General features: G+C 43.8%; 1 protein-coding gene across 1 annotated transcript in view; it reads right to left on the reverse strand.

The window, feature by feature from the left end:
• Positions 1-13,869, reverse strand: part of LOC135917447 (probable methyltransferase TARBP1) — a 42,337-nt gene that overhangs the window by 3,094 nt on the left and 25,374 nt on the right. Inside the window, exons 16-24 of the mRNA XM_065451009.2 lie at positions 11,775-12,006; positions 9,663-9,815; positions 8,660-8,827; positions 7,483-7,589; positions 6,683-6,764; positions 4,435-4,600; positions 1,917-2,096; positions 1,268-1,392; positions 426-562 (exon numbers count right to left, since the gene is read on the reverse strand). Of these exons, the coding sequence (XP_065307081.1) occupies positions 426-562; positions 1,268-1,392; positions 1,917-2,096; positions 4,435-4,600; positions 6,683-6,764; positions 7,483-7,589; positions 8,660-8,827; positions 9,663-9,815; positions 11,775-12,006 (1,350 nt within the window). The remainder of the gene's footprint in view (positions 1-425; positions 563-1,267; positions 1,393-1,916; positions 2,097-4,434; positions 4,601-6,682; positions 6,765-7,482; positions 7,590-8,659; positions 8,828-9,662; positions 9,816-11,774; positions 12,007-13,869) is intronic.

Genomic DNA, 13,869 nt, shown 5'->3' on the forward strand with positions numbered 1-13,869 from the left:
CCTGAACATCTGCCAAAGGCTTTTTCAAATGCTGACTTGATAGTACAGGACTCTCGGTTAGTTCTGTTAATCAATCTGGCCACAAAAAATGAAGATGTGATACACTGTTAAGATACAATGGCTAGAGGGAAACCAGAAACACTTTAGGATGGAACAGAATAAACTCTAACACTGGGTTATAGAAAATTTACTGAAGTGACTACACCTATTATTTTGTATTACAAACTTGAATTTGACAATTAACTTCAGTTAGGCAACAAATAAAACGTGTTTTCTCCTAAGAACAAAATAAAACATGTCTGCTGACAACAGTTAACGGCAGCAATCCACAATGTCAGAGAAAACGAAAACTTCAGAAAACGAAAATTCATGCACTGCGTGGGGGCTGAGGCCAGCCTCGTAACTAAGACGACAAAACGACTTACCCAAGCAAGAGCAGTGTCTTCTGCGGGAAGCTAAACTCATGCAGCGGTTTGCTCCCAGTCGTCTGCTCAACACCTACCAGGGTATACCCTTCACTTCGCTTCCCGGATAGGTATTCTTTCAGCTGGTGCACTTTCACCTAGGGTACACAATGTGGGTGAGAGAAGAGAAAAATGGAAAGACAATAGATTGTAGGTGGCAAAAAGACACCCAAAAATGGCTCTTCAGTTCTGTGAGTTGGTCGACCAACATGTGAAGAACGACATAGACCGACGACAACTACGTGCTTTTTTTTAAAACCTGCAGCCATCTGAGTGCACTTATGTATGCACAACTAATACTGCAAGTTTAAAACATTGACTGGCATTACATCACATGATAAGAGCAAAAAAAGGTTCAAACAGCTTTTAATTGAATAGATTTTGCTAATGAGCAATTATGTATAGCACAAAATCCACTAGATTAAGAAAATTTCGTAAAAAAAAGGCTATCATCCACCCAAAAGTGGCACAAAGCTACAGAAAGAAACCCACATGGGTTCTTCAGAAAGAAAACTTCACAAATGACGAAGTGCTGAAGATCTTCAGAACGTGTTCTGCAATTGCAAAGATTTTTTTTTAATCTCAAAAAAAAAAAAAGACACGTGGCTTTTCTTTGCAGCGTCATGCTGCTGTCAGGTGGACAACTAATTTCCCTTTCAGATTTTTAAGACATTTTCCTCAAGTCCTTAGTGATTATACGCAGATTTCCCTCAGCAGTAATTATTACATGATCTCTTTTTGGGTAGCAGCTTTCAAACTGGGGAAGGCGCAGTCTTCCCAAGGTAACAGTGCTGTAGACTAACCTCATTTATGGTGATCCACTTTTCAGCTGAAACGCTCAGTCCTTGGAAGTTCCTGTCTTCAAGGTACTTTAGCGAGCCTACCACAAACTCGTTCACTCCGAATACCTCACAGGTCCTGCATAAGCCTGCAAAGGTAAAAAAAAAAAGAAAAGAAAGAAACAGAAGAATATTGTTAAATTTTTCGACAAAATAATGTTTAGACCACGCATGCAAGAAGTTGACCGATAGATTCATTCGCTCATCCATTCATTCATACAAGGTGTTTGTCCCAAAGAAACACAGCCATGAGATATGCCGTAACAGGGGGCTCCATGTTAACTTTGACTGCCTGGGGTCCTTTACCATACACCTAAATCTAAGTACACAAACATTCTTGCAGTTTACCCAAATTGAAATGCAGTTGCCACGGCTGGGAATTGAACCCTCAACCTCTAGCTCAGCAGCAGAATGCCACAGCCACCGTGGCACCGCAGCAGGTCCGCACAAAAAAGCGTTAAAGTAAATTGCGACAAGGCAAGCTGTAATGCCAAATTTAGCAATGCAGTCAGATCGCATGATTGCACGAAATTTGAGAGCAGGAACCGGAATCATTGGCAATTGAAGCACGAAATATGCTCACAACAATTTCGCAAGCCTGACAAGAACTCACCGCCCAAGTTGGGAATGCGGTCGATCAACGAGGCGACGACGATCAGGCCATCACCAGTCTTCTTTTTCGGTACGCCGAGGTCCCACATCAGGTCGCACGAGGCCAGCTGCTGCTTCCAGGGGGTGATCTTCTTCTGGTAGTCTTCCTTGTCGAGAACCACTTCAGCCTCCATGTGAGTTCCTGCATTATTTTCATCGTCAGGCGCCAAACTTACTAACTACTAGCACTTGGACATCACAATAATCATCAGCAGCCTAATTTATGTACATTGTATGTAGGGTGAAAGCCTCTTCCAGCGATCTCCAATTACCTGCCTTCTGTCAGCGGCCTACATTCCAATGCCGGCGGATTTTCCAATCCTCAGCCTTCCTCAACTGCGTTTTCCTTCTTGTGGCACCAATTCTATTACTATTACTATTCTATTACGTTATTATTATAACAGACCAGTGGCTATCTGCTCTACACATTACAAGAACTGCCCATGACTGGACTTACTGGTGACATGAGCTCAACGGCTTGTTTTTTTATTGCAGAAAGCGCCTCTTGCTGAGAGAAATATGATGACCAGCACCTGTTCATTCCCATTTCTCGTGAGAAAACATTACAAAATAAGAATGTTCAAGTAGAAAATCAGCATTGCTGTGAACTGTCTGACATTGTCAAATGGTGCTGTTGTTCTCTTGTTTGTGCAAGAGATATGCAAAGAAAAATTCATTAGCGACACATTAGCATTGAAGGGTGAAGGCTGTGCTGCACAAAGGTGAGATGCCTTCTGGAAAAAAAAAAGAGTTGAGGGTATCACGCAAGCCACACGCACTTTGACTGTGTTCAATCTGTGTTCGAACGGCGATTCCTGGAAAGGTCTTAGTCAGAAGGTCACTCTCACATTCTCAGTGTTTAGTTCTGATGCTGAAGACTCCCCCTCCCCCCCCCCCCCCGCTCCCACCAGAGAACCTTTGTTTGTTTGTTTGTTTCAGCAGAGGAACAAGAGAATTACTGCCTTGAAACGCCAATCAAGTTCGTATTACCGCGCACAAGGTGGGAATAATTTTTGAGGGCCACACGGAAAGCAGGAGGGTGTGGTACCAGGTGTGACAAAGAGAGTTGTTCACTGTGAAACGTGTACTTGAGTATCACACATCTAAACAACCACTATTACATGAAGGCAAAATAATATTAGCACATTATCTTTTACCCTTACAATTACGGGCAATGCTTGATGCTGTCATACAATGAAGACATTGTGAGAGAACTCAATGCCAAAGAAGAACAATAGTGGGAATTCACACATCACTCACACTCTAATACTGTATAACCTCATTCATAAGCCTTTGCAAAAGAAACATGAGAAAAGTCATACTATCCAGAAAAAAGTATGATCCAAAGTCACTAAAAAATTTGACAGGCTCCACTGTAGTTGATACCTACGCAATGCTTTGCATTGCGAGAATCGCTGCAGCACGAGATGCAAACGCACATAGAGAGCTCGTGCGGCCCCGAGCTATTCGAAACGTGCGTTGTTGTTTTTCTGGCTTCTGCAAGCTTGCGTTCGTGCTCCTCAAATTCAGGCTGGGTCAGCAGCATCTTCAACCGGTGCATCTTGGCGGCAACTTGCCCTGCCCACTCAGTGCATTGATGTGGCACGAGTCCAGAACATGCATCAAGCTGATGGTTTACGAGCAACTAGAGACACCCACTGTCGCTTTCCTATTGCAGAGTATTTTAAGACAGCGACGGGGGACCCAACTGAGCTGCTCGGTGACACTGGCATACGATACGTATCGCTCATGATGCCACCAGAGCGAAACATGACACTCACTCTGCACTGCCTGCAGCAAGGGCCTGCAGCAGGGAACAGTGGCGCATTTGGGCTAACGCCCATTCAAAGCACGCAGTATGCTTCCAACACCACTATGCGCTACACGCTGTGAAACAGATAGGCAAAGATACTTATTGCAACAGGGCTGGCGGCGATAGTTGGGAATGCGGCGTGCAACGACCGGGGAGGAGATTTTCCAGTGCTGGAATAGGAAACTGAGTGAACATGTGAGCATTTACACATGAGATGGTCTTGTGTGAGTCTCATGTGAGCATTTTCACATGAGATGGGCAGGCAAATATTGCAGTGAAGCTGCTGTGGCGGGTGGCTAATGATTGTGCACGCCTTGCACCTTTCCTTGTTTACATGGAAACGGTGACCACAAAATGCATAACATGGTTGTAGTTTGGCGACGTACTGAACGTAGGTGCCAAAAGATAGTGCTTTCCGGGAACGTATTAACAGGAAAAAAAGAAGCATGACTGTACTGAGTCATTTTCCATGTTCTCGATCGTGAATGTTGGCACCGGGAAATCGTATGTAACAAAATCCTATCTACGAGGTTCTACGGTATTATAAGTTTCATATTATTTGCATTATCATTTTTGAAAAGCACTTGTGAAGTTGTCTGCTTCTTGGCCAATACATCATAGCAGGTAAGAGCAACTGTTTAGAAACCAAAAAAAAATATACATATACCTTCAAGCCAATGGCTGGGCTTAGCAGAAGAAAGCCGGTCATCAAGGTTGTACAGTGGCAAGGCAAGCTTCTCAGGACCCAGGGTGAGGACTTCTTCAAAGACAGTGAGTGGAATGAACTCCCTGTCCGTGAGACCGGTCAGCCGAGGAAGGTCACAGAATATTGTCTGTACCGAGAAATGGTCCCACACTCGTAAAGCAAGACTTCACAAATATATTTGTGAAGTGATATTTCTTCAAAGATGCCCTTGTTCACAGATGACTGTCGTTTTTCGCCTAACCACTGACGTAACTGATAACCTAGCTCGCCAAACCGACTTACTAAATTAGATAAATGGTCTAGTGACTGCTCAGTGGTTGCGAATACTACCAAAACATCTTTGGTTTCTTTTCATAATTGGCATGAGTACCAAACATATAAACATTCTCTTAATGGCAACAACGTTTCACACTCTTGCGCAGAGTAAATAAGCATTAATATCTCCCACGACCTAACATAGACAACTCACATAATCAAGAATAATAATGATGCTAACAGACCTCTAGGTTACCTCAGGCGGAACATAGCACAGGCCTCCCGTTCGGTAAAACTACTAGCTTAACACGCTAACTCGCCCCAAATTAAGTTGTGCTAGCTCTGTTTGGAATCCTGCTGAACACATTCCAACTGACCTTGTTGAATCGATACAAAAGTGTGCCGTTAAATTCATATACTATTCTGATTACTCATACACTACTCCCATAACTACTCCCAAAAGAAAAAGCACGTCTACGAAGACTTTAAATACACTGCAAAATTCCAACTTGTTCTGCCATCAATGCAGTTCATTGCATCTCTCAACACACCAGTCATGTTGAAGCTGTATGCCCTCCCCGTGCACGCACCACCATTCAGCTTCAATCATTTTTATCGAGATAGCAATCGACTGGAACAATCTTCCCTGAAATGCCATTCTTCGTGTCAACCCAGCTCTTTTCAAAGCCACCTCTGAGTCACTTTTTGTCAACATCAACTAACCTGTTTTTTCACCCACCCCTCATGTAAAACCTTGTGTACATAGTCCTTGAGGTATTCTTGATAAACAAATAGTGAAATCTCGACAATTTGATTATGTTTGATTACATGCAAATTCCTAAATAACAGATGCTTTCAATAGCCAAAGTGAAAATCCACTATGTACAATATACAAGCTGGTTTCCCTTTGGGCTCTGCTAGATAACATGATTGAGACATTGTCAAAATGATTCAAACACTGGTTGAATACACTGTTTAACAAATGTGACAAGCATGTGCGATCAATGTTCGCTTTGCTCCATAAACTTTCAAACAATGCTCCCCACTTTCAATAATCTGATGCACAGCTTGACCTCTGGCAATATGAGCATGACAACAGCACACTGCTTCGCATGTTCATTAAAGGTCAGATTGAGAGTGATGAAAACACAGCACTGCTTCCCATGTTCAGTAAGGGTCTGCATTCACCTCTTGCAGACATGTGTCAGGCCCCTCTGAACAGATGAGTATATCGATTCCAGTCAAACATTGGGAAGTGTTGAACATGCACACTAACTTGCAAGAGCTGGAGTTTTGTTTGCATTTGCTGTGACACCTTTTGGAACTTCTTCAACAACTAATAACTGCACTCTGCAGCATCTGCATACAAGGGCAGCACTTTTTATTGGAACACGTGAAGGAATTCGTGCGCACTTTTTCCGTAGTGTGAAGCGCTCGGAGGATGGCTGCGTGTGGTTTGCTTGAGTTTAGTAAATCTAACAGTAATATAAGCGCAGAGTAGGAATGTATTCTGCCTGCAGATGACCAGCAAACATCGTTGGATGAGAGTATCGAAGAAAATGACGATGATGACCCTGGAGAAAATGGTTCCTGCGGTGATCACCCACATTATGCTGACTGGAAAGTTCAAACTCTACAAGAGCATCAGGAACAAAGAAAATTTTTGAAATAAATCACTTTTGACGTGTTTGTTCACCCAAGTGTCTTTCTGCGCATTGCCCACAACACGCAAAATAGTTCCTGGCCACAACAACAAGGTGGGTAAATGCTCATGACCGCAAAAGGTTAAAGAAGTAAAAGAATACAAACGTGCATCAAGAACAACACTGCTCAACAGTCGCATCATGTCAAGTCACACGAATTTCGCTTGGTATAAGCAATACCCAGAGTGCTGCAAATTTTGTATCATTGAGGTACTACTGTCACACTCGAATTGCAACATCGAGATTCTCACTTGAAGTGTAAGGTCATCAACAGCATTGAAGTCCTTGAAGTAAAAATCCTCCAGGAGCTTTTCAACATTTCTCGACCAGTTCCTGAAAACATTCAAATCACTAGTGTTATGAAGCCGACACGTAACAGGAAGAATACCTTAATGGACAAGATGGTCATTTGTAAAGAAAAGTGCATTCACTACAGGTAAAGTAAGCCAAACTTGTGCCACGACAACAATGTAAAATCTTTCCAGAGCATAAACAAGCATGGTCGTGGGTGGATATATGCATACTTTTATAAAGACCCTTTATTGCTAAGCAAACAAATGTAGCGTATCCTAGAGAATATGCTGTACTTAAGATACACATAAACTAAGTTTTTGTTATCATTTACATTGCTCCTTGTCCACCTTTCTTTATTCCGTGTTTTTATCATGCTAAGTTACTACTTCAAATATGGACGACCAACTAGCCCAACAGTCAACCCTTATATAATAGCATAATACTGTATCAAATATTCAAAAATATTGAATATTTGCAGAAGCCTAGTATTATGCTATTGCAACCATATCATTATTGGGCTGCCCTCAGCCATAAAGTCCCTTCAGAGCTTTGACAATTGCTAGGCGACACATTTTGTCACAAAAAAATAATACTACAGCACCAATTTGCTCACATTAAGGGACGGGTGCCTTCGTTCAAGTTACAAATTACAAATGACAAGTTCAGACAAGTTACTCTTACAAGTTCTAATGCGGAAGACAAGGCCAATGCCAGCCCAAGTACATACAACTTGTGCAGATCTGAATGCACAGCTCACCCCATCTGAATGGTGCTCTTCAGACACGTGAACAGGGCGTCGTACTTCTCCGTAACCGAGCTCAATCCGTGCTCTTTGCTCCAACGTGAAGCTAGGTGAAGTGCCACCTGAAAAGTACCCGACACGGCACGACGCTCCACGTTGAGCGTCTCAGCAGGCAAAAGCACCGAGAGTTGAGGGAAGTTGGTAACCATTCGTGGTGATTGGAATGCTGAAAGCACCAAAAGAAAGCACGCGAACAGAGGGGCAGAGGAACGGATGAGACAAGTGTTGCAATAACAACTGAACTTTATTGAAGCAGCATGGACAAAATAGTAAAAAAATAAATAAATAAATAAATAAATAAATAAATAAATAAGGAGTGTTACTTCAATAAACTTGTTGTTAGTGCAGTGTTCGTCTTGTACTTTTCTTTGCCCCTCTGTCTGTGTCCTCTTTCTAGCTGCTTTTCCAACATTCCAATCATGTCAAAGCAGAAAAAGTTGAAAAGGAGGAGTATGAAGCACTAAAAAAAAAGTCCGGCACTTTGCATGTCATTGTCTACAGCCACTCTTGCTGAAGCCCTGAAATCAAGTGGCACTGAAGCCATCAAATCAAGTGATGCTGTCTCAGCAAAACGTGATAGCAGGTGCTTCACCCTACCTTGCACATTTTTAGGACACTGCAACCAAGACTGCAGCAGCATTACAACAAAATTATCGTGTCTCAAAAGTCAATGCAACGCCAGCCAAAACTGTAACACCAGCTCACGGCAGCCACAAAATGTGGAGATGCCAAGATAGAAAGTGTCCAGTATAGGTATGTCCAGTCGACCAAAGAGGAAGTCGATGATCACTGAATGATGGACGATGACTTCGCATAAAAGAACAGTTAGATGATCTGCCCTAAGTGATACAATGCCCTTCTCTTTTGTAAAGTACAGTAAGCCAAAGTTGGTCTAAGATGGACTGCTTTTTCGTGCCCCAAAAGGCTGAGGATGATGACTCACTGGGCAGCTTTCAGCTCTGAGTGTGACGTGGCTGGATTCCAAGCTTTGGCACGTAAGTGAAATTCATGCTAATGTTATCAAACAAGCGGGTTCAGCTGTTAAAAAGAAATTTTTCTTTCAAAGAAAAACTAATCATGAAGCTGTTACTTTTCACTAGAATGTATAGATGCAAAATAGTTTTTTCCTTACTTGGGCATACACCCTTGCATTGAAGTGCTGCCCCATGCTCCAAGGAAGCACAGCAGGAAGAAATTCCAGTAGGTGTGACTCCAGTTCGGTCTCAGGATCGAGGCAGGCACCCAGGTGAATGATAATAGCCAGGAAAGAACACACGCTTCCTGTCCTTTCAATACCTGCCTGTTTTGGGGCAAAGTCAAGGTAAAAAAGTTTCAACTGACTGCCTCTGAAGATTAATAGACAAGCCCATATTAATATGCAAAGCTTAAGTCTATTACACTGGCCTCTTAGACTTCTCTGCTTTTTTCTTTTTCTGCTACTAAATGCCAAATACATGAAAGCTAGCACACATCACAACGTGCAATCACACCAGCATAATAAAGCACACAGAAATGTGATCACATCATAGCATGTAAAACCTGGCATGGCCGCACTGGCTGGTGAATCTCACGTTAACAGTACCGTGACAACACCAGAATTTGCACGCTCCCACAGATTCTCCCCCACTGGGATCCTCGTAGCTGCAAACAGCGATGATTCCGCGGAGTCGAGAAGGAGCAGTAGTTGTTCGCAGTGCTTGTCGCCGTGAATGAATTAAAACAGCCATCGACACACCGCAAAAAAACTGCCACGAGACCCGTTTGCTCAGCGACAAAAAAAATGTTGCCACTTGCCCATTCTTGCACCATCCATTGTGCAACCAGTGGCATGCAAATGCACGCTTTCTTAATTGGGGTGGACATACTGACACATGTAAAGGTGCAAAACAGTACAGTGCAGCACAGTACCATGCAATGTAGCACAAGTAAAGTGGGCGGGAAAGAGCCGACACCTTGTCCTATTGGTGTAGCAAAGAATCAAGCTATCCACACACCGCCTCTTAAAGCTGCCATTAGCTAATAAGGCCTTTTAGCCTAACAGCAACTAGTGGAAAAAAAAAAGAGCAGTGTCATTTAGTTTATGTGACACTGTGCTATCTGCATGTGTGTGACATGAACACCTTAAAATTTCTCACCTGTTCCATGGAGGGAACCAGCTTCGCACGAAGTCGGGGTGTGCGGAGCAAAATGGAGACAGCCGTCCATTCCAGCAAGCAACGAATCGACGGCTGTTGGCTGTCTTCAACGAGCTCTTGAAAAACATGTTCCAGAAGTTTTTCAAACATTTCCTGTACAAGAAAAAAAAAAATTAATTGAAGGTCAGCAGACCTGAGGGAATCCTCAAGCTCCGATACAATAAAGAAAAGTAAAGATCCATTGTTGCCTACGCAACCAATTAACAGAAAAAGAAGTCCAGCCAGGCAATGGAACTGACAAGGCACGTTGCTGCTGATGTACAATTAACTGTTGCTGTTAAGTGCTTTTTTTTTTCCTCTCATTTCATGCAGACTCATAATAAAAAGAGAATGTACACTATGATTCTTGGTAAGTGCCTTGCTAACAGTATCCTCGATTACACATACGATTCTTACAATCCCTCTGATGTCTCACAAAAGTTCCCTTCTGCCCCCTTTTTACTTAAACTACGACCATCAAATTCCCCCTCAAACTTTAACAAAAAAAGAAAAAAGTAATAATAAAAACGAGAAAGCCCTACACAGAAAATGACTAACTTTCATGTAATCGACGACGCGAAACAGATGCGTACAGAAAACACATATGTACTGAACACACACGACAGAACTGGCGCCAAGTTCCAACGGCAAGTTGGAAGCTGGCGCCCGTCCTGTCATGTATGTGTTTTCTGTCCACGTCTACTTTGCACCCTTGATTTCATGAAGTATGACAAACCGATTAGTCAAAGCCAAGATCCTGCACGATTAACCTCCGGTGTCTTCTCACCGTGAACCATAACCAGATGCGTCGAAATTTTGCCCGTTCTAACAGGACGTTGAGACAATTTGCCACGCAAGAACAACAAACTTTATTAGACAGCTTTAGTTTAACAATTGCAGTTCAATCCACAGAGAGCCATTCACACCCCAACAAGTTTTACGCAGCCAACCAGTGAGAACGGCAGCGTGCGTGCACATAATCATATATACATCACATAAGTTTATGTGATATATGTATTTTTAGTGACGCTATGGTGGAGCAATTGCCGGCAGCTACTGCAAGGCTAATCCCACCAGTAGCCTACAACCACTCAACTCCACAAAGGGCACATAATGCTCACTCCAGCAGTGGAAAGCAGAATTCGGCCCTTGCTTATATGTCAAGCCGATAAGCCGAATGCAATGCTGCATACACTTGGCTTCTTTGTTTTGTCGCCAAGCTGACCAAGGAGAGTCATGGTGCTCGTTGCTGGCGCAACCGTCACACTGGCACACCACCTGCCGGTTTACCAGTTCTCCCAACACTGGCACATTAAAAGCTGCATTGCGAGCGCTCTGTCAGGTGGGCGTAAGTGCATAGCAGACAACAGAAATATTGCAAGCGAATTTATTTCTAATTCCTACAGCTCTTCGCCGTCATGTTATTAAGAGTTTGCAAGACTAAACCGTCTATCAATCGACCTCCATGCTTCAATGATTTTTTGAAGTTTTTGAAACAAAAGAAGCATTTGCTTAGGTCGGTTAAATCGAATGCCAAATATACATTAAAAAGCGACAAATAGAACAGATACATTGAATGTTTGCCGATTTGGTGAGAGTACATTGTCATCCATTTTGTTGTCACATAGACTTCTACGTATTTGCTGCATTGTTTGTGGGCTGGAATGTGCCTTACAAATACGAAATTTGTTATAGCAGCATTACGTCCTTAAAGGTGTTCTAGAATTTATATAAGGCCCTACAATAAATTTAAATCATGCAAAATTCACGTTCTGCGTATCAACATTTTCTTTTGTTTTCATTTTGTTCATACTTTTGCATACAGTACTTTTAACAAAAAGCAAGCCCCCCACCAAACACCTATCTCAGTGCCACCTTTCTTTACCTCAGCAAAGGCAGCAGCCCCATGGATAGCTTGTGTTTCTGGGACACGCATTTATCGCAAATGTGAAATCAACACACTTCCTTACAAAGCCAGATCATGAAAGTCTGAGCAGTGCAAACTGTACAGTAAGCAATGTCGAGCTAAAGCTCTGTATTTCTTTGCAAGATCAAGCAATTGAAGAGGCTTACCTCGCTCAAGAGATGCAAAAGGCACAGCTGAGCTTGCCAGACCCTGTTCTTAATTCGGTGGATCGTCGAGTTCCCAAAGTAGCGCTTCCGTGTTGAGGTAACCTCACGGTCGTACCTTACCAGGGCCTCTGAAAGCTTAGCTGGGGTCTGGACAGATGCTTTCTCACTAGAGGTTAGCTGGATCAGGAAGGCAATTCCCAGCGCTCGAACTTCAACGTCAGCTTGGTGTTCACTTGGAAGGGAAAAGAAAAATGATACAGAAGTTCAATGAAGTAAGTTGGCATTGGTACAAAACAGAATAGCCTGGGCCACGGTACCATGGCAGTCACGAGATGCACGGTAAGGATAATTACCAATATTTAATGCATACAGTCGACTCTAATTAACCCTTTCGCTGTCACGGACGTACCGGTACGTCATCGCGCTTCCCCCCCCACAGTGTCACTGACGTACCGGTACGTTCTCTATCGTGCGTTCAAAATTTCGCGCCAGAGCGCAAAGCTGGCGCTCCTAGATTGGCCACGCTATCTGTTGACTCTTTCTACTAGTTCGTATATTCGCCCCGACCTGTGTTACTCCATGTATTGAAGAGTAGGGCGCGACTGCCACTCCCCACTTTCTCTTTGCTGAGTGGCGCGGTGGCTCCGTGTTCGCTGTATCATGCGTCGCGCGCGTGTGGTTATGGGTTCAAGGGTTGTTCTGCTATCTCGGCTGGTTTGAAGGTTTTTATTTTTCTTCTGTTGGTGTGCCTGCTACGGCGCGTCAAGTTCAGGCGCACGTGCCGTTGCCTCTCCGAAAAGAGTGACTCGTTGCTGCTTTCGCTCTCTCGCCGCACCCTCGCTTCCGACTTGCAGCAGCAAACGTACAGCCCTTCGAACTTTGTTTAGCCTTTTTCCATCTCCCTCTGTCATCTTGATCACGCAACGTCCCATTTATCTCCGTTGTGCGGGCGACTGAAAGCGCATCCTCCCTGCGCGCGGTTACTTTCGGATGGCTCAGCGTGCGGGACCTTTGTCTGCTCATTGGAGCGGTGGCTGAATTCCGATTCAGAATACGAGCCGAGCTCGGATTCGGACTCGGACAGAGTCGCATGCGAGGAAGAGGGTTCCGCATCGTCAGATTCGGATGTTGAAGGGATTTTATAGTCAGGCTGCTGCTGCTGATGATGATGTTTATTAACAACAGCTGCAGAACACTGAAATGTGCATATTGCATTGACTATGTTATTTGTATACCAATCATAATCAAAAATAAATTGCTATGTTCATTCCCTGTTATGCTCGTTCCCTGAAACCAAGCCGACACTGGGGGTGCGTCACGGCCAGAAAGGTCCGACAGCGAAAGGGTTAAAATGGACCCTGACAATCTGACAAAAAATGACCGTTTTATCCAAAGTCCATAATATTCTAAACACCTCACTTTCGAAACTTTCGTCACGATATGCAACAACTTTATTGCAAAGAGTGAGTGACGAACGTCCAAAGTAAAAAAACAAACAAAAGAAAGTCGCAGTTTCACCCGAGAAGCAAAGCATCAATTGCGACAGCAAATTATTAGACAGCTATGCGAACTAAAGAGCACAGTTTTATCGGCCATGTAAAGTTGTAAACGTTCGCTTACTGACTAAATTAACACGCACAGTGTCACGCATGCACAGGTAAACATGAACACATCTCGCTCGATGACCGCGAAAAGTTGGTGTCAAATGGAGTGAGGGAGAGCGGTAGCAGCTGTGAGCGAATCGACCTTCATGCTGTCTCTCACTTCAATGCAATCTAAACGTTGAGAGCACAGCATATACGAAGCCACCGGCACTGGGCACACTTTGTCCACATTGCAGGCCATTTTCAAGATACGGCGCCCGCGCAGGCAAGCTGTAAGCAGCAGCCGTAAGCAGCAGCCGCCAGAGTAGAATCCCTCTCCCTCTCCCTCGCCTCCCCCTCCGTGTCTCAGACGCAAAAGAAGACAGTGCGCTTTTACCCCGCCTCCCTCCCTAGTGCACCCAACATTAAGCTGAGATTGTCAGCTGACCTTTGCAAGTCCGTTGTCAGCCCGCGTCAACACAGCAAAATTCCGTTTTCTACACCCGAGTTAG

The sequence above is a fragment of the Dermacentor albipictus genome, chromosome 7 (genome assembly GCF_038994185.2).
Source record: "Dermacentor albipictus isolate Rhodes 1998 colony chromosome 7, USDA_Dalb.pri_finalv2, whole genome shotgun sequence".
NCBI lineage: Eukaryota > Metazoa > Arthropoda > Arachnida > Ixodida > Ixodidae > Dermacentor > Dermacentor albipictus.